The 19,132-nt window shown below is 38.0% G+C and overlaps 2 protein-coding genes across 3 annotated transcripts in view; one reads left to right on the forward strand and one right to left on the reverse strand.

Moving 5' to 3' along the window:
* The window catches only part of LOC144648698 (uncharacterized), a 197,111-nt gene that overhangs the window by 29,527 nt on the left and 148,452 nt on the right, over positions 1 to 19,132 (reverse strand). The gene's annotated exons all lie outside the window — the stretch shown is intronic.
* LOC144650346 (MAM and LDL-receptor class A domain-containing protein 1-like) overlaps positions 1 to 19,132 on the forward strand; it is a 32,377-nt gene that overhangs the window by 7,753 nt on the left and 5,492 nt on the right. The window contains exons 2-17 of the mRNA XM_078510037.1: positions 1,221 to 1,320; positions 3,517 to 3,555; positions 4,109 to 4,237; positions 4,779 to 5,020; positions 5,972 to 6,056; positions 7,209 to 7,362; positions 8,116 to 8,309; positions 8,649 to 8,939; positions 10,541 to 10,736; positions 11,621 to 12,213; positions 13,406 to 13,537; positions 13,886 to 14,121; positions 14,579 to 14,663; positions 15,232 to 15,363; positions 16,875 to 17,107; positions 18,568 to 18,652. Of these exons, the coding sequence (XP_078366163.1) occupies positions 1,269 to 1,320; positions 3,517 to 3,555; positions 4,109 to 4,237; positions 4,779 to 5,020; positions 5,972 to 6,056; positions 7,209 to 7,362; positions 8,116 to 8,309; positions 8,649 to 8,939; positions 10,541 to 10,736; positions 11,621 to 12,213; positions 13,406 to 13,537; positions 13,886 to 14,121; positions 14,579 to 14,663; positions 15,232 to 15,363; positions 16,875 to 17,107; positions 18,568 to 18,652 (2,878 nt within the window). The 5' untranslated portion in view covers positions 1,221 to 1,268. The remainder of the gene's footprint in view (positions 1 to 1,220; positions 1,321 to 3,516; positions 3,556 to 4,108; positions 4,238 to 4,778; positions 5,021 to 5,971; positions 6,057 to 7,208; positions 7,363 to 8,115; positions 8,310 to 8,648; positions 8,940 to 10,540; positions 10,737 to 11,620; positions 12,214 to 13,405; positions 13,538 to 13,885; positions 14,122 to 14,578; positions 14,664 to 15,231; positions 15,364 to 16,874; positions 17,108 to 18,567; positions 18,653 to 19,132) is intronic.

Raw genomic sequence — 19,132 nt, forward strand, 5'->3', positions numbered from 1 at the left:
TCATTTTGACGCAGTTATGTTTTCGCTACAAATATTAAAACGTAGCACGAAAAGCGGTCTAGATTTATGAGAAAAATAGATATGTAAGGGTTTAAATTAATATTTGTTCATTTAAAACCTCAAGTTTAAATAACTATAGCAAAGTTATTGGTGTCGTCACCTATTGTTATTAACGTGCAAACCAGAGAACGATTGGCGGGTGAAACAAGAGTTCAAGATAAATTTTTGCATTAAATAGAAACTCGGAAAAAATCCAAGCTCCAGATTGGGTTTGCATTGAACCCACGACCTTGCGTGATCTATTCGGATGCTCTAACCACTGATCATGAGGAACTGGAGCTTCCTTGGTGAGCAAGGGTGAAATGTAGGTCTTGACTAGAACCGCATCACGTAGTCACATAGTCAAATCAGATATCATGCTATATTTCTTCAGAAGACTCACTTACCCTCTTTTCTCATGAGTTACGAATACGATGACCTATTGGAGGGGGGGGGGTGGGGTGGGGGGGAAGGGGGGGTGTTTACGTTAACCCTTATCCCAATAATTTCGAGGGAAATTATTCCTTATTCTTAAAATTACCTTAACTGTTATCTCTATTATTTTGATTTTCATTATCACTAAAATTGTGCTTTTATACCTTATCCCTATAATTATTTAAACATTTATCACTTACCCTGAACTCGGCTATGTTGTGTGCGAGTTTAATTACATGATTTATTAAATGTCCGTTTTCATGCTTCGACTTTTTTCGTGGACAGGGATGCAAGTGCAGGGGAAATTTTTACAGGTTTTTTTTCATTTAATTTGGAGAAAAGAGAAAATAAAAACATTCTTAATGTAACGGTTGATATGAATAGGAGCTTCACGACCACAACTGTGAATGTATGATAACAAAACCGTCACACCCTGGTTCATTTCCTAGACGACGCAAAACAAACAGGAAACATGATCAAGTCCTAGTGAGCGAGAGAAAGTGTCAGAAAGTGTTTCAGAGACGTCAGTCGTCCTCATCCTTCTTTTTTTTCTTAATAAAAGTTATTTCTTTGATTTGCATTGCCACTCAAATATCCAGAGCGCAGGGATGCTTGATCGCTTCACTTACAATCCAAAAGTTTCCCTGTCTGCATTCATTAATTGCTTGAGTTAACTTCTTTTGTTTCATACAGGCTTTTATTTTGCGCTGTTGTGACGCGCATTCGTTATTTCACTTCTATTTCAGACAGTGCCATAAATCCAGTGCATGCATACAAGCTAAATTTCCTGTCCAATGGCTTGGCGAAAGAACCTTTCCATTTTCAGTATATGGCTTTTTACAAGTGGTAAGTTTTGTAGCATATATACTCCGTACTTGACGATAGCTGACACTGGAGTGCTAAGTGATCTTCAATTGCTCTTAAGTACTCTTCTTACCCACGGAGTTGCCATGCACTGTCGACCGAGTTCTTGTTCTAGAAAAAACTGGATTTGGAGTGGAATATCCTTTTGCTTGCTAAATTCTGACAATTCTGCCAAAGAAGTATAGAAAAACTTGCTTGCAGAGCAGAAAGCATCATAATACTGAAAACCATCACCCCAGGTTGCTTTTTGTTTAAAAGCTAGACGTCTGAGGATCTTGATTTAAGGCAGTTTGGTGGATCACACACAAATATGTCACAATATCGGCTGAGACTACATTTGACATTTACGGTTTATTCACAAGCATTTGCTTGATTGTGGCACATTTAGCCTTTTTAGGCTACTGTGATCTTTTTAGTGGCACGAAATAGAAACTTCTTACATGATAGAAATAAGATTTATAAAAATGCGTCCATAGTATATATGAACACGCCTATCTGAAACAGAATTGGCCTCACTCAAAACTTTAGAAAGCAGTGGAAAAAAGTATTATGTAAATTTAAATACACACAGTACAGAAGTCTGACGGAAGAGAATTAAGTGGCAGTTTCTCTTAAAGCGGTCTATCGCATTTCGGGTCGGAAAATAGTTTTCCCTCAAACTTTGCCCAGTGAACTATCTTAGGTTGTAAGTAAATGCAACGACTTTAAATTTTTGAAATACGTTAAAATATATATTTTTAGAGCTCTCGAAAGTGAAGGCTGCAAATGGCCTATTTTGAGCTTGGCCAGAACGAGAAATTTCATAAGTTGACGAGCTCGCCGCTCAAAAACAACCAAACGCACCAAATTATATTTATTATTCCAAAGTTAAGTGGTTCTTCAAAGGTTGGAAACGCATGCTAATTTTGATATATTTTAATTTACGGGTACGTAAAAATTTAAATAACAGCAACCGTTAGATCGCTTTTTGTAAACATGCAAAAGTATGGTGTCTTCGCAAGCCTTTATTTCACGAGTCCAGACCAGACTATTCTAAATTGCAACTGAATCCTACTAAACAGATGTTAGGAAGCATAGAAATATAAAAATACCTTGCACTTTTTATCTTTCTTTGCCACAGCGACTTCGAACATTTCGTGCTTATGCGAGTAAGTAAGCTCATTTGCATAATGTGTATGAAATACTCGCATAAGCACGGAATGTTCGAAGTCGCTGTGGCAAAGGAAGATAAAAAGTGCAAGGTATTTTTATATTTCTAAGCTTCCTAGCATCTGTTTAGTAGGATTCAGTTGGAATTTAGAATGGTCTGGTCTGGACTCGTGAAATAAAGGCCGGCGAAGACACCATACTTTTGCATGTTTACAAAAGGCGATCTAACGGTTGCTGATATTTAAATTTTCACGGACCCGTAAATCAAAATATATCAAAATTAACATGCGTTTCCAACCTTTGAAGAACCACTTAATTTAGGAATAATAATAATAATTTGGTGCATTTGGTTATTTTTGAGCGGCGAGCTCGTCAACTTATGAAATTTCTCGTTCTGGCCAAGCTCAAAATTAGGCCTTTTGCAGCCTTCACTGTTGAGAGCTCTTAAAAATATATTTTAACGTATTTCAAAAAACTAAATTCGTTGCATTTACTTACAACCTAAGATAGTTCACTGGGCAAAGTTTGAGGGAAAACTATTTTCCGACCCGAAATGCCATGGACCGCTTTAAGAGAAACTGCCACTTAATTTCAGCTTATTTCAAAGAACTTTGTATTATATAGTAGCTAAGATAAAATTTTAAAGTTTGGCGCAGCAGGCAACCCAAGCTCCAACTGCGAGCCAGCGAAGATAATAGCGGTCATATAGTAAAAAAAATTGAGTTTGCGTGAGAATATTTACAATGAAAAAAAAAAACTTCAGTGCGATTCAAAAATTGACAGGATATTTCAGAATACATTCCCCTATCGAATTTCCATAGAAAGACTGTCACTTCTGACAGTGCTCTTTACCAATCAAAAAGGTCACCTAAAGGGTGATGAAATCTATTCTTTCCTTTAAAAAAAATACAAATCTCTCATAAAGAGCTATTCAGAGGACGGAGGACGATCGCAGGAGTGTTAATACAAATATAAAAAGACAGGCTAATTAACTGACTCTGTTTAATACGGATGTCTTTTTCTCTCTAGTTTTACTCAGTTATAGCCAGCTGACCAAAGCAGTGCACAGTAAGTATATTTAAATATCTACCCTGTTTCAACAAAGCGTACTCAGTGGGCTGACAGAAAGGCCTTTCAATAAACCATTTCTGAGTTCCACTTTGCCCCTGTTCCAAAACGAGTCTAAGTGCGAAACCATTCAAATGAAAATGAGTTTGATTTGCATTTAAATGAACCTTTAGGTGAAACTCATTTTCATATGAATGGTAGTCTCGTTTTAAAACAGAGGCAAAGGGTAACTCGGAAATGGCCTATTTGCCGAGCCTCCCCCTTTCTCTCCCTGTGGCATCTTAGCTAGCCCAGGATCACAGCTAGTGTGTTACAAGGTTACAAGCAACTGAGTTCAGCTGCCAAAAATTACAGTCAAATGACCACATGACATACTTGTGAGGCAAAGTCTCTGTTGAAAGTGACCAAACCAGACTTTTCCTACTCCTCTGGCAACGCCAGCAATTCAAAGGCTGACGCAGTTCTTCTTAGGGCTAATAGGCCATTAATTGAGCTGTAAAAAGATTTATTTTTTTGTCAAAGAGTATATTAATGTTAATTCCATGTTTCAAAGGCTGCAACTTTGACGATGGCTTATGTCCTGGCTGGTCACAAAGTTATCAGGATGACTTTGACTGGACAAACCAGAACGGTCCGACTCCTTCAGGTTATACAGGGCCAACCTCTGATCATGGCGGAAATGGTGAGCAACTTGTTATATCACTAACTAACAAATAAAAGCTAACCTCAAGCAAACCTGGATGGAAATTTGTGCCATTCCTCCGAACAGGGTTACCCCCCCCCCCTCCCCAAATAAGGTTAACACTAAGTTTGAAGTTCTCAAAACAACATTTCAAATGTAAGTAGCAACACTTATCTTTAACTCATTTGCTACAATGTTTGCTTTATGAATAATGCGCGCTTTGGTACCAATGTTATGTTACCAATGTTATGTTACGTGGTGTTAGTCGGTTAGCAGGCAGATTATCTTCTTCGCATTTTAGATGACTCTTCTGATCTTAAAGGGTTCATGGGATTTTTGTATTTATGTTTATTTAATGTTCTCTTCTCTATAATGTGCTGTGGCAATCGATACAATTTCATAAGCAAATAAACCTGCACTAAATATATGTTAGTGCTTCACATGAAACTTTGTTTACAACTAGTTGCCAAATGTCATGTAATTTCAGCGTTATTTTAAAAAATAGTTTAACTCGGGTGTCCATATTTGTTTGTGTTTGAAGGGAGCTACATGTTTATCGAAGCATCTACACCTCGACTGACTGGGGATATCGCCAAACTGGAATTTGCAGTGTCGAGCTCCGACATTGGGAAGTTGTCCTGCCTGGAGTTTTATTATCACATGTATGGAGATACAATTGATACCCTCAATGTCTACAATGGAAATACCACAATTTTCACTAAAAATGGAAACCAAGGCAATGTTTGGCTGAATGCTAAATTCACGGTGAATCTGCAAAGCAAAGTAAGTTTTATTTACGCGCACATTGTGTTTATTGCTTTCGGGCTTTATAGTGTATAACAACAGCTAAACTTAATAAGACCGCGATGCGTACTCTGTTGGCTTTTCGTTTTAATAAAAGTTGATTAAGTATGAATAAATGAGGGAAAATGTACTTGTAAGGTTAATAAAGTTTTTTGTTATCGTGATAAAGGTAAAGGAAAATAGTATAGAACATAATAAAACAATGGAATAGAATAGACAATTTTTGTGGTTATTTTTATATTAAATGCTGTTTTCAGCGCTTGTCAAAGTCCAAGCCGACAAATTCTGGCTTGTGAGAGCACAACAAATAAAAAAAATGTTTACCTTAGCTTGAAAACTAAAAGCACGGAAAACCAATAAAGAAATTATTCAAAACTAACAGCGCGACGACAAAAAATAGCCGCTTTCAGTCGACCTTGCAAAACCACGAATTGAAAACCAGTCATCTTAGCTCACCGGGTCTATGCATGCACTGGACGCCAACAAGAGGCTACGTGAGTACGTATGGACTGTTGATTTAGCATGAACTGTTGATTAATAGTTTATTTCTGTTAATTTTTATTATAACTTTAAATACTAGTATTACCTGATGAAACAAAAATGAAAGAAATGAATGAATGAATGAATGAATGAATAAAATTAGCTGGCCTTGACAAAGTGTGGGGGAAGCCTACACAAAAATGTATTGTTATAGTTTTTGTGAGGCTAAGTGGAAAACCTTTTCAAATTGTAATTTGCTAAGTACATAAGCGTTTAACTAAAAAACAACTGTGAAGTAGTATAAGTATCGTATTGTAAGTAGTGTGGTAAGTCGTATACGTCTTTTTTTGTAAAAAAAAAAAAAACAAACGTTTTTGTGTTATGCTCAGAAAACGCCATATGGCTAAGAACAATCTATATTGCTTTGATGCTGTTTTTGCTTGTACTTAGATTACGTTTGAGGGGATTTGTGGAGACTCCTACACAGGCGACATTGCTATTGATGACGTGTACATTGTCGATGGAAGCTTTCAAGGTACATCCGGGACTATGCTCACTTGGTTAAGTTGATTTTCTACCTCATGTAGTTTGTAGCTATGATTGTATAAGATACCATATTTATTCGATTAAGCGCCCTGGGCGCTTATTAAATATTTGGACCATTAGAGAGGGCCACAAATTTATTAGTTGTAAAACTATTACGTGTAACCCTCTATAAATAAAGTTTGATTGATTAATTGATTGATTTAGCGTGGGCGCTCATTCGACGCTGGTCGCTTATTAAATTTTGACCACTTCAGCACGTAGTAAGTTTATTTTGCAACGAAATATTAAAAACGTGAAGATGTACTGAAGCAGAATTTTAACTGTTTATTTAAAGCTTCTGTAAAATGCTAAGAAAACTCGGTCTTCAGAAAACTTAGTCAACAACATTCCACCCAATTGTCACTAAGGTCAATACTCTTCTTGTACACCTCAGCATTTTTTTGGAGGAGTGGGGCGGGGTTGGCGCTTATTCGAGGCTGGGCGCTTATTAACTTTTGCTATCTAAAGGGTGGGCGCCTATTCGGGGTGGGCGCTTAATCGAATAAATACGGTAATAATGACAAAAGGGAAGGTCAATTTTTGTCAAATGATTCTAATGCTTATCAATATTTGGTGTTTACGGTCACTATATTGCACGTTCAAGTCTAGTTTTTATTCTTCAAGAATGTAGAGGTGCAAAGCTTTATCTGGACAATAATTTGCGTGTTCGTTAGCCCGAGTTAAAAAAGCAACCTTTAGAAAATCTCAATTGAAATATTTTCCCAGCACATGGAAATCAAATTAAAGTCGAGTTTTGGGAGAAAAAGCTACTATGATGAAATTCACACCTGCCCTATCTATACTGTCTGAAAACATCAACAAGTTGTCTGTATTGGTAGAAAAATGACGTTTACTGTTTTCAAATATCTCTTTAGTTCCAGAGATATTGAAATTTTTGTAATTCCAATTTTTGCACTTGAAGCAAGAGAAATGAAAGATATATAGAAAACTGTAGTGTACTTTGCGTAATTCATAACTTGAGTGCTTTTTTTTTTTTTTTTTTTTTTTAATTTAGTCTTCTTGGACACAAATGTCCTGGAGTTTGCTCAAAACCAGGGCAAATTCATTCAAGTGTTAAATTGCTTTCTTCTCCCTTTTCTAGAATTTTCTACCACTTTAAATAAGACCTTTGGCCAAATAGAGCTAACAGCCACCAATAACGATGATGACCTATATATTTGGAAAATACAAAATGCTGGTATCCGTGAAGCCGTGGCCTTTATATCTGTTCAAAAATTAAATTTTCCCTCTTGCAGGTATAGTGAAGTCATCTTGGACATTTCTTTTTACTACAACTAACACCCGGATTTCTCATGACTATAATCTGGGTTTTAACTGCGAACGTTGAACCATTCCAGTAGTATAACCCTCGGACGTAGAAGTGGTATGGGGAGGGGGAGCGTGGATGCTTCCCTCAAAGTTTTTACGCAATCTTTTTAAGGGGATTTATTCTATGATGCCGAAACATTTATTAGTAACTGTTCATTTATCTTACGCAAAAATTTTGATAAGTCAAACATGTGCCTAAACGGTAACCGCTTCGGCTTAATAAGAGGTGTCAATCTTAGTTGCTACATGTATTTCAAACACTACACTCTCCGATTGGAGCACTCGTTTTTGACATTGCCATGGCAGCCGCATAAATACCTGCAGGTTTGGCCAGAAAAACGACCGTTTTGAAGGAATTCTTATTTAAAAGAACAAAATTGCAAAATTCGTATATTTCTACATTTCATTAGAATTTTGGTTTGATTTTATATTCTTTCTGTTTTTTTGCCATTTCTGAGATAAAAGTAAAATCCAAGATTGCGGATCCAGGATGCGGATTGTAATGACGTGATATGACGTCACAGTCAAAGCTAAGGTTTTTTTTATCTCGATTTTATTTTTTTACGTGCCTTAATAGAACAAAAACCTTAAGGAGAGAGGTTTGAAAGTAGCAATAATGACTTCGATAAAATAGTTTTACCAATTTGTAAATGTTTTCTCTTCTTCTCCTGATAATTCAGTGAATATGCCAAAATCATCGACGGAAATGGTACTGAAGTTCTCGATCACTTTGGTTGTGCGTCGTTTGCTCCAGAAATTCTAGCGGATGTTGCTTTTGGTCTCTCAAGTAACATCTCCATCCAAGTAAACACAGACAGACTAGACAGCAGTATTAAGATAAAGTTCGCCATTTTGAAAAATGGTCTGACGTCAGGTACGTAAGCAACCAACTTGAAACTGGTGTCGTTTTACTGCTACTCTTAGTGACATTCGCGATTATACTCGTATTACTATTTCTAATTCTGCAGGATCTTTGTATTCTTAAGCTTGTACTCAAGATTGGCCCCGAATTTACTCATATGCTTTCTTTTCTACGACGAGTACGACAACTGCTGCTGCATCTATGTGTTTCAATGGTTACCCGAGAATCTAATGCTCTGGCCTGATAGTGACCACTAGACTCGAACTAAATTTGTATTTCCTAAACACATCTTGTGCTCATTAATTGAGAAAAAAATGGTTTTCCATATGTGTGCTTTATTTATTTACCTAGCTTTACCGGTTTTGGGATGGAATGTAACAATCTTCAACCTCACATCCACCAGCTTTACCCTACAATGGACAAAGCTCAATACAGTTGTTAATCAATCTGCCAAGGTTTACTTAGTTGAAGTGAAAAGCATCCAAGGTATCATATTGGCAGTGGAAACTGTTCCCGAAAACACTACAACTACAGTTATCAAAGGACTGAGTCCTTCTACGAAGTATCGTGTGGGTGTTTTTGGCGTCGATAACATTGGACAACCCTACAAGAGCTTGGAAAGTGTTCCTACTACTAACAAAGGTACAGGACAGTATAATTATTTAGCTTCGTCTGCTAATAAGGCATTCCAACTAACGTTGCGTACTCTGGATTTTATTTTTATTGATATAAAATTTACGCATTTATGAGCACTTTCATATGAAAGGCTAGACTTGCTCCAAGTCGCTCGTTTCGTGTCTATAGAGTTACTTGAGTAAGCTCGCTTGGAAATCGCCGCAAGTGACCGCGCAGAATTCATTTATTCGTGCGTCGAGGAATGGCTCGGAACGAGCGACGCTCGTTCCTCTGCCATTTTGTTTTTCATATCCGCGCGCGCCCTTCGTTTCCGTAACCAGCGGTTTCCTGCGACGAGCGACTTGGAGCAAGTCTAACGAAAGGCATAACCCCACAGCGTGGACAAAGGCAGCAAAGCTGAAAAGGTGTAATATTCTTTTCATAGCGAATATTTAGAAAAATAGTCTGTGTCGGGGCTAACTTTGCTTTCTGTAAAATAAAGCGACCAGTGAACATATCGTATTTAATTAAACAACGTTAACATTACGGATAACGGACCGTTCTTCATGTAAGGAAGTTGAGATCGTAGATACTGAACGAAGTTCGGATCAGTTTGGTCTGTCCTCGTCGGTATGTTTGCGAATTGCCGCAAAAACAAGCAATGAAACGTAACTTCTTGAAAATTAAAATTGGCATAAAACAACATCTAAAGTCCGTAACAGTGAAACTATACCAAACGAATGAAGATGAATTTTTCAACAATGACACGAGCATGGGACAAAGAAAAATTCTAAGTACCCGACGGGAATCGAACCTATGGCCTCCCAGATACCGGTTGGGCGCTCTAACAAACTGAGCTACGAGAGACTTGTGGTGAGCTAGGCCATTTACTAGGTTGATATGTTAACATGTTATCACCGAGCTTAAAATTTACCATCTTTATTATTTACTACACATTTGATGATTTCGACATTGCTGATCCTAGCAGTATGCAGGACGCGTGTCACATATCAACCTAGTAAATGGCCCAGCTCACAACGAGTCTCTCGTAGCTCAGTTGGTTAGAGCGCCCAACCGGTATCTGGGAGGCCATGGGTTCGATTCCCATCGGGGACTCAGATTTTTTTCTTTGTCCCATGCTCGTGTCATGTTAAACAATTTCTTCACTATTTATCACCGAGCTTGGAATTTACCATCTTTATTATTTACGAAACGTAACTTCTTGAAAAATAAAATTGGCAAAAAAACAACACCTACAGTTTTCAAGTATCGGTACTTGGGTAGCACGTATCAACGGTTTTGCGTACGCCTATTTTCGCCCCCTCCTCCTTACACAATAATACTCAACTCAGTCTCATACCTTGGTCTAACCAGAAGCTGCTGGGTATGCTATTACTGCTCTGATCGATGAAATTACCACAAGCTTTTTTAGGCGCGTCAACGTTCTTGATACCAAAGAACCCTAGCCAAGCTCAAAATCGATTTTCTCGACCCGTTAGTATAACTAACTAACTTGCTTACAGTGTTACCTGTGAAATAAGCGCTCCATATTTGAACGCTCCAATGGACTTGAAAAGAACTTTAAGTGCATCACTGCCTCAATTGAAGATTTTATTCTTTGAGTTTAGCATTTTGCGGCTCCCGACCAAGCATGAGCCGAATAGTCGGTGGCACAGAAGCACCTGTCAACAGCTGGCCATGGCAAGTGATGGTGACGGACAACTATGGAAACCAGTTCTGTGGCGGGTCATTAGTGGATCCTTATTGGGTGGTGACAGCAGCTCATTGCATGGTTGGAGAAACGCCGTCTAGTGTGAAGATAAGGTAGTTAAGGATATCATTTCAAGTTATTTATAGCGACTTACCAACATTTAGAATAAAAGAAGTAAACAAAGAAAAATGTAAAAGGTTTCACACAATCGGAGAAGTGCTCGATGCAAATACATGCAGAGCGGAATACTAAAATTAAAGATAGAAACTTCACGGACAGTTACTCAGAGTTTCACGCACGAAGCGATCATCATCGCTTCGTGCGTGAAACTCTGAGTAACTGTCCGTGAAGTTTCTATCTTTAATTATAATAAAAGAAGTAAAACAATGACGATGACAATGCTAAGAGATGAAATAATTCAAAAGAAGGGGAGGAGGGGAAGAGTAGACGGACGAACAGCAGGGGGGGGCAGCAAAAAGGAGACATTTTTGATCAAATTACAAATAATAATAATAATAATAATAATAATAATAATAATAATAAATAAGGAATGGACCATTATTTTTTTAGAGGGGGGTATTAAAAATATTGAAAAAAAATTGTTTGCAGGGCCTAGAAAACAAAATAAATTGTTTGCAAACACGATATGTATAACAAAATAGTTTGCATCTCGAAAAAAGGTGAACCGTGAAATTACGAACTAAGCGTATACGTATGAGGTGCATAAACTGAAAAAAGGGGAGGAATATTTTTCATAACCCCCCCCCCTCCAAGAAAATTATGAGTCCGTCCCCCAAAAAACTTCGTTCTTAAACGTGAAATATTTTGCCAACCGATATAGGATAGAGGGCCTTTCTACCACTAAAGCCACTTAATAAGCTGTAATACCAAAACTAATCATGGAAATTACATATACTTTCATTGTAAGGATCGCGTCAAATCAGCTATTAGTTTTCTAATGTTTGATCGTTTTTCAATTTTATATTTTTTTCTTTAGACTGGCAGCCCACTACAGAACAGATGGAAGTGTTGGAACAGAGCAAGATATCGGAGTTGCACAAATCATCATGCACGAGAGTTATAAAACTCCCCTGAAAGAAAGCAATGATATCGCGCTTATTAAACTGGCGGATCCTGCTGATCTTGGAGAAAGTGTTGGTCTTGTCTGTTTACCAGATACTGGTCATCATCTTCCATTTGACAATGTTAACAAAAAATGCTCGATAACTGGTTGGGGACGTTTATCTTCTGGAGGTTCCCAACCAAACACACTGCAGCAAGCGTCTGTACCACTGGTGTCAAAACAACGCTGCACGAATGCTTACCCTGATAAAATTGACAATTCGATGCTGTGTGCTGGTTTTGATGAAGGGGGAGTTGATGCTTGTCAAGGTGATAGCGGTGGACCATTGGTGTGTGAGTTTAATGGTACCTGGTATCTTGAGGGAGTTAGCAGCTGGGGGTACGGATGTGCCCATGCAAACAAATATGGTGTATACGCTAATGTTCGCAACTTTAAACATTGGCTGTCAACTAATATGTACAAAGTTGCACCTAGTGTGACACCGCAGAACCAGTCATCTTCATTCGGTAAGCATAATCATTACTTTATTATAGCTATCTGCCTTTTTTCTTGGTGTTTTCAAAGAAAAAACAGACAAATAGCGTTCCAAGTAGCCTGCGTAGCTGGCGGGATTCGTGACCGAGTGCGTGTGCTTTGTTTATGGCGAACGGAAGAGACGGAGCAGGGGGCGCTCATCTCACCCCGCGCAAATCCCACCAGCTACGCAGGCTACGTTCCAAGCAGATTCTTTTGGTACGTAATAATGGAGCTCCCAGCGCGCGAAGGGCCACAGAGCAGAGCCCCATACCCATAGAAAATTAACAGAACCAATCTTTTGGTTTTTCATGTTCATCATGGCTAGCGGCATGGGTCGCGGGCGCGTGCGCCTAGCAACTTCGCCCCAACATGGCGGCCATACTCCAGAAATAGGTTGGTAAGGTTAACGAGAGCTTTCATCTTTGATATTGGACATGCATGTTATGGTCAATTGACAGATGTCAAAACAAGGTATTCGCTGACCAGTATCACATGACCCTATCGCGGGCTCAGATATAGAACTTATCGAGGTCGAATTGAAGTTTACCGCTGACCAAGTTATAGTTTGCATTGGATGGCGGGCTCAAGTGCTTTATTTTTCCTGTTAATGGTCAGTAAATTCGTATTTACAAAAAGGGCAAAGTATATGACCGTGGAGCTTCGCTTTTAGGCTTGGCTAAATCTATTCAATAAGTTTGATTCAAGAAGGCATTGGAATTGTTAGTATTTTATCCTTATCACCGCTGCCATGTTTTACTGTAATTAGTTGGATGTAATCTTCCTCTGACATAATTACTGACACAATTTAAAATATCACACTCAGCCCAATGCAATAATTTTCCTTTTTACTGACTTGAATTGCATATATCGATAACTGTGTACTCCATTTGCCTATCAACCGTTTTGTTTTGTTTTGAATGAGTGAGTTTAGCATAATCGTTTGGATCGGCAACCCTTGGATCGGCGTTTCATTTATTTCTATATATTGATGGGCTTTAAATAGTCTAAGATAACCTTACCAGTACGAAACACGGCGCCACAAGCTGTATAAGCTTAAAGTTTAATTTTCACCGTGAGTAAATAAAAGATGTTGTTGTTGTTGTTGTTGTTGATGTCACAGATAACTTATTTCAAGACTCTCTTTGAGTAAGATCTCAATGCCTTTTTCTGTAATCATTTTAGTCTGGTGTAATTTTGAACACGGTTTGTGTTCTGGATGGAATCAATCGTCTTCAGATGATTTTGATTGGACGCTGGCATCTGGTGGGACGCCTTCCTCTTCTACGGGTCCAACTTCCGGTCAAGGTGGCTCAGGTTAGACCTTTTTTTGTTTTGTTTTTTTTTGGTTTGCTTGTTGTACAATTTGCTAAAAGCAAAATTGCATATGCAAGTAGTTGAAAACAGAAACGTTGTTTTTTAAATTAATTTTGGTTCAATTTTTTAAATTTCGAGGAAACTTATTTAAAAGAGAACTTAAAAACCTAGCTTAAAATAAGTTAACACTTAAAATAGAACTTTAACGTACTTTTAATAAAACATTCTGAGTTGTAGAAATACGAATTATTATCCAACTACTACGCTTCGTGTGGAGTACAAGTGATGGGCGAAACGAATACAAACATATCACACGATATTGACATGTATTTTTGTTTAACGACGCAGGAAAATATATGTACATCGAGGCGTCTTCGCCAAGAAAACCAGGAGAAAATGCAAAACTTGTGGTCACTGTTCCAAATAATGGAAATCCGTCGTGTCTCTCATTTTACTATCATATGTATGGGGCGTCGGCTGGAACTCTCAATGTCTACAGTGGCAATACCAAAGTTTTTGCTGTGTCAGGAAATCAGGAAAACAACTGGTTGTTTGCTGAAAAAACCTTTTATTTGAAAGGAGTGGTAAGGAAAATACTGCCTTTGACAGATACTTTAATATATGTATTAAGCGAACCTTTTTAAAGAGTACATCTTCTACCATGCAGACAGATACCAAAGCCTTGCAAATTACTTCAAGAAGTTACTGCTTTAATTAACTAACAGCCCGCTGTCAACCTTAAGGGAACCTCCATTGAATTGTTTAAAAAAATGCCTAAATTCCAAATTTTACAGGAATAGGAAGAAATAACAATTCATAGTTACAAAAAATGAAAAAAAGAGATATAATTTTCAAATGGCGGCGAGCGGAAAATTAAAAACTTGGACCATAGACGTAGACATAGAAAAACTTTTTTTAGACACGGTTAAAAAAATCAGTATGAAAATATCGAATAGATTAAAATCATTTATTGCCTTTCTAAATCTTACGCAGTTATGAACTTGCATCTACGTCCAAGAGTTAATTAAAATATGTTTGCAGGTTACATTTGAAGGAATAACTGGAAGATCATATACAGGCGATATCGCCATTGATTCTGTGCAAATTACCGAAGGAAACTGTACAGGTGAATGCATATAATTCTTTTATAACACTAAATACAGTAAGGAAGACTAATAGCCACTAATTACCTCTTATAAGCCATCCACCTAAGTACCACCTCTGTGTTTATTAACCCGCCTCACTTTTCAGGGTATTTTACTAGAGATAATTGCCATTCTTGTGACATCGTCTCTGCAAGTATTTTAAAACTTACAAGAATTGAATGCTAAAGTTGAATTTCCCGTTAGAGTCCAAGTCAGACCAATGTTGCTTATAAGTAAATAGACGCAAGTAACGAGGGCGGTTCGCGAGAAGTGCTCGCTCTTTGGAGGCTAAAAACAAAAGGAAAATTCAAATCATCAGGCAAAAGTGGGCGCGTTCGTCAACAACTCGCGAGAGGTTCCGAGTGATTTAACAAGCAAAAGTTTGGTATTTTGGAAAAGTGGTTTGCTTGTGCTGGCTTGCAAGAGGTGGTCACACAGTAAGGATTAAACTGTCGATACATGCTTTTTAAAACTCACTGAAGTAAAGGTCAGTAATGGCTCATTGTCATGTGTGGGCTTCAAGTTCCAATAAACATCCGATTGTTTCAGTCTCTTGTAGCTTTGATAATGGCTTGTGCTTCGGCTGGAGTCAATCTAATTCAGATGTATTTGATTGGACGCTTTACTCCGGCTCCACACCATCCCCGTTAACGGGACCATTGTCAGATGTTAGCGGAACAGGTAAGCTGCCATTTTTTACTTCTGTTTAAGAAAGAGAAAATCATATTACTGATTGTCAATACAATTGCGTTTATTGTGAGGAGTAGTTTTAGTGATGCTTTATCCCACCCCTTCCGGATCCCCATCGAAACGATTTTGTAAATATTGCTAGTGTAGGTTAATCTCGTACCCAGATGTCTACTTACCACGGTAGTACACATCTGGTCAAGTGCGTTCAGTTCGCCAATCTGATTGGCTGATGAACAGCTTCAACATTTGCGCGCGGATGATGCAAACTTTGTTTCGCTCGCGCGCACCGTACGTTACCTAGTAGGAAAATGTTTGGATTTAAAGGCTTTTTTTAAAAAGGCGTTCGTGTTTTGAACGTGACTAATGCTAATTAGCTATAGATACAGTTTGTAGTTCAAGCTTGTAAGTACAAAATGTTTAAAAAAGACGATATTCGTGGATAAAAAGATTGGTAAACACTTTACAAATCTGACGCGTACACCTAGCCTGTACGCGTCAAACACAGCGCGCGCTTTTCCCCGCCGTTTTAACAAAAATTAAAATTAAATAAATAAATAAAATAAAATAACAGAAAAAATAAAAGAGTAGGATGTATCAGACAAATTGAGTTAAAACTGAGGTGCGGGGGGTTACAGCATTTACAGAAAACTCGCGAATTAATATCTGTATACATATAACCGTGAAATAAGGTAAATTAATTGGCGTGTATCCTGAGACGTTTTGAGGCTGTTACCTCGGGCAAATTCAAACATATTGTTATAATGTCTAATTTAAAATCCCTGTTTGCTTTTTGTTATTTTTTCTTTTTATGACAACGTTATTGCGATTAGATGTATACAACAATAATCTTGAACAATAAACGCTGCAACCTAGTAAAATGGCCCAGCTCACAACGAGTTGCTCGTAGCTCAGTTGGTTAGAGCACCCAACCGGTATCTGGGAGGCCATGGGCTCGATTCCCGTCGGGGACTCAGAATTTTTCTTTGTCCCATGCTTGTGCCATGTTGAATACTTCATCTTCATTAGAATTCTACATTTGCTATAACCTACATGTCAACCAACACCTAGAGTCGAAAGACCCAACAAATCACAGCACGAAAACTCCAATGGTTACCAATGAGGTCGTAAAAACAGCGTGGCATGCAAGTGTTTAAAAATGCTTTTGCCTATAAGGACAGTTTGTTCTACATGTTCAGTAAACAAAACCGGTGTGTATTTTGCAGTTTTGCTTTTCCTTGATCGCGTGGGTATGTCAAAAGTTAGAAGCTTTGAGACAGCATAAAGAGTTTGTATTGGTCTAATTTCTTTTCATGTTAAACACAAATTACGTACAGCATGAAAAGTTCTCTGTACGAATTTGTTATTCACACGTTACAAACAACTTTGGAAAACTCATTCGTTTCCTCGCTCGAGTTTTGCAACGAGTAAATAAAAATCCTTACAAACCATTAAGTTTATTTTTCTAGGAATCAATTCACAGCATCTATGTTTCTTTTCCATAGGAAAGTATATGTATATTGAAGCTTCAGGTCGTTCACCTGGCGACAATGCGAAGCTTCAGCTTGAAGTAACTGGAGGTCGCTCAGCTACGTGCTTGATGTTTTACTATCACATGTATGGTTCGGATATGGGAACTTTGAACGTTTTCAGTGGAAATACCACGATATTTTCTAGGACAGGAGATGAAGAAGACTATTGGAAAGAAGTGACAATGACAATAAAATTGAGCGACGTTGTAAGTAAACGTATTAGCACGTGTTTGGCGTTTGCGACACAACTGACAACTGTTCTAAGGCTATGCGCGTAAAAGGCAGTTACAGCAGAAAAAGCTTTTCCTTCTTAAGATATGATCCTGGTATTTTCAAAGACAGCGTAAATAATTAATATTAAAAAAAAAACAAATCTAGCTTTGTTCTGAGGGAATAGCTATTAAGTTTCCTGTGGCGTAGCAGACAAAATCAACAACAGAACGAGGGGCCTGAGTAGTAGCGCATTTTGTTACGAAAAGAATGCCATTATTGGGTTGCATCCCACCGGAAATACACAATCAATTAATAAAGAAAGAAAGAAAAAAATAGAAAGAAAATAAGTAAGAAAGAAGGAAAGAAAGAAAGAAAGAAAGAAAGAAGAAAGAACGAAAGGAAGAACGAAATTAAAGAACGAACGAAAGGAAGAAAGAAAGAAAGAAAGAAAGAACGAAAGAAGGAAATTCAAAAAAAAGAAAGAAGGAAAGAAAGAAATAATGGTAATTTGCAGTGGCAATTCCACAAAGTGGCTCTTCACCTAATGAAACTGTAAATACGAGGAAACAAATAGTTATTTGTAAATCAAACAGAAACTTGTTAAAAACCCCAACTGGCAGAAGGCTGACCAGTTTGCTATTTACAAAATGTGGAGTAGTTGAATTCGGGACCACCGAAGGCAAATCCATCAAGTGGCTGGCAGGAGTATTTGAACCGTGGAACCTCCCAATTACAAGTCCAGCGCCCTAACCACTAGACCACGCTGCCCCTATTAATCACATGTGAATTCAGTCATAATCAAGTGACTAGAGCGGTTTTCACTTGAGTGTCGAAAGTAAATTGCGTTTGCTTTGGTTTTGCATTACTGATTACTACGCTTAGTGATTGGTTTAAAAATCTTGCGCCACTTTCCCAGCCAATCAGAAGTAAAACCAAAACCAATCGTGACTCCCTCGCGCACGTTTTCCCGCGCTTCGCACCAGCTACATGTATTTGATTAGAGTTTTGATTGGTTCACTGGGTTGTCTGGGTCCTTTGTGATTGGCCAGAGTAATTACTTTGGTTTTGGTTTTACGACACTCAATTGAAAACTGCTCTAACAAAGAAGCTATGACAATGGTCTGATTCAGCTTACAGGTTAAAACTCCAGTTATCGCACACACTAAAAAAAAGAAACATTTCTAGGTCATATTAACGATCTCATATCCAACTAGCGCGAGTGGAATAATTGTTTTATTAAAAACGCCCAAAGAATTGCAGTATTTGAGCTCGGCAGCTGTTTTTGTTGACGCGTATCGGCTACCGTATTTGTGGTGAATGGTATATGAGCTCATACACCATTGCCTGTTAACCAATCAGTACTCAGGAATTGCAATATACCATTGCTAGTTTTTAATAAATACATATATTTCACCCTGTGAATATCTTGTAACATGATTTTTATTTTTCCTAGCTTACCTTTGAAGGAATAGTGGGTTTGTCATACAACAGTGACATTGCTATTGATAACGTCACAGTTAGTGAGGGAGACTGTCCAGGTAAGGCTTTAAATCAGTTGTCATCTGACGTCCGTTGGGCCAATCCTCAATCGTTATAGAACTGTTAAAGGAAAAGTACATGTTCAAAACTGCACAAATTTATGGTACTAAATAATCACAAGTGAATTGGCATGGGAGGGTAAGCAGCAAATTCTTAGTTATTATTCACTACTACCAAAGGGTTTCCACGAGATGCGAACCAAAGCTGTACTGAGTTAAGAAGCTACATATTTGGAGCCAGGTCACGTTTATGCCTTCTATCTTTCCGATGAAGGTCGGAATAGATGACAGACAGAATGCAAAGAAAAATGGCACAATCCTCATATGAGCCCACCAACTTATGCAATTGACAAAACCCGACAGTGAGATGCCAGTGGGATGTTCTTTCAATTGAGCCACGGTGGTCACTATGCGGGTTTGAGTAGGTGGTCATATAATTACTAAGCGTCGTATGTAACGGTTGCTGTTATTTCCACTTTA

This window comes from Oculina patagonica, chromosome 1 (assembly GCF_052425735.1).
Source record: "Oculina patagonica isolate OP01 chromosome 1, crgOcupat, whole genome shotgun sequence".
NCBI lineage: Eukaryota > Metazoa > Cnidaria > Anthozoa > Scleractinia > Oculinidae > Oculina > Oculina patagonica.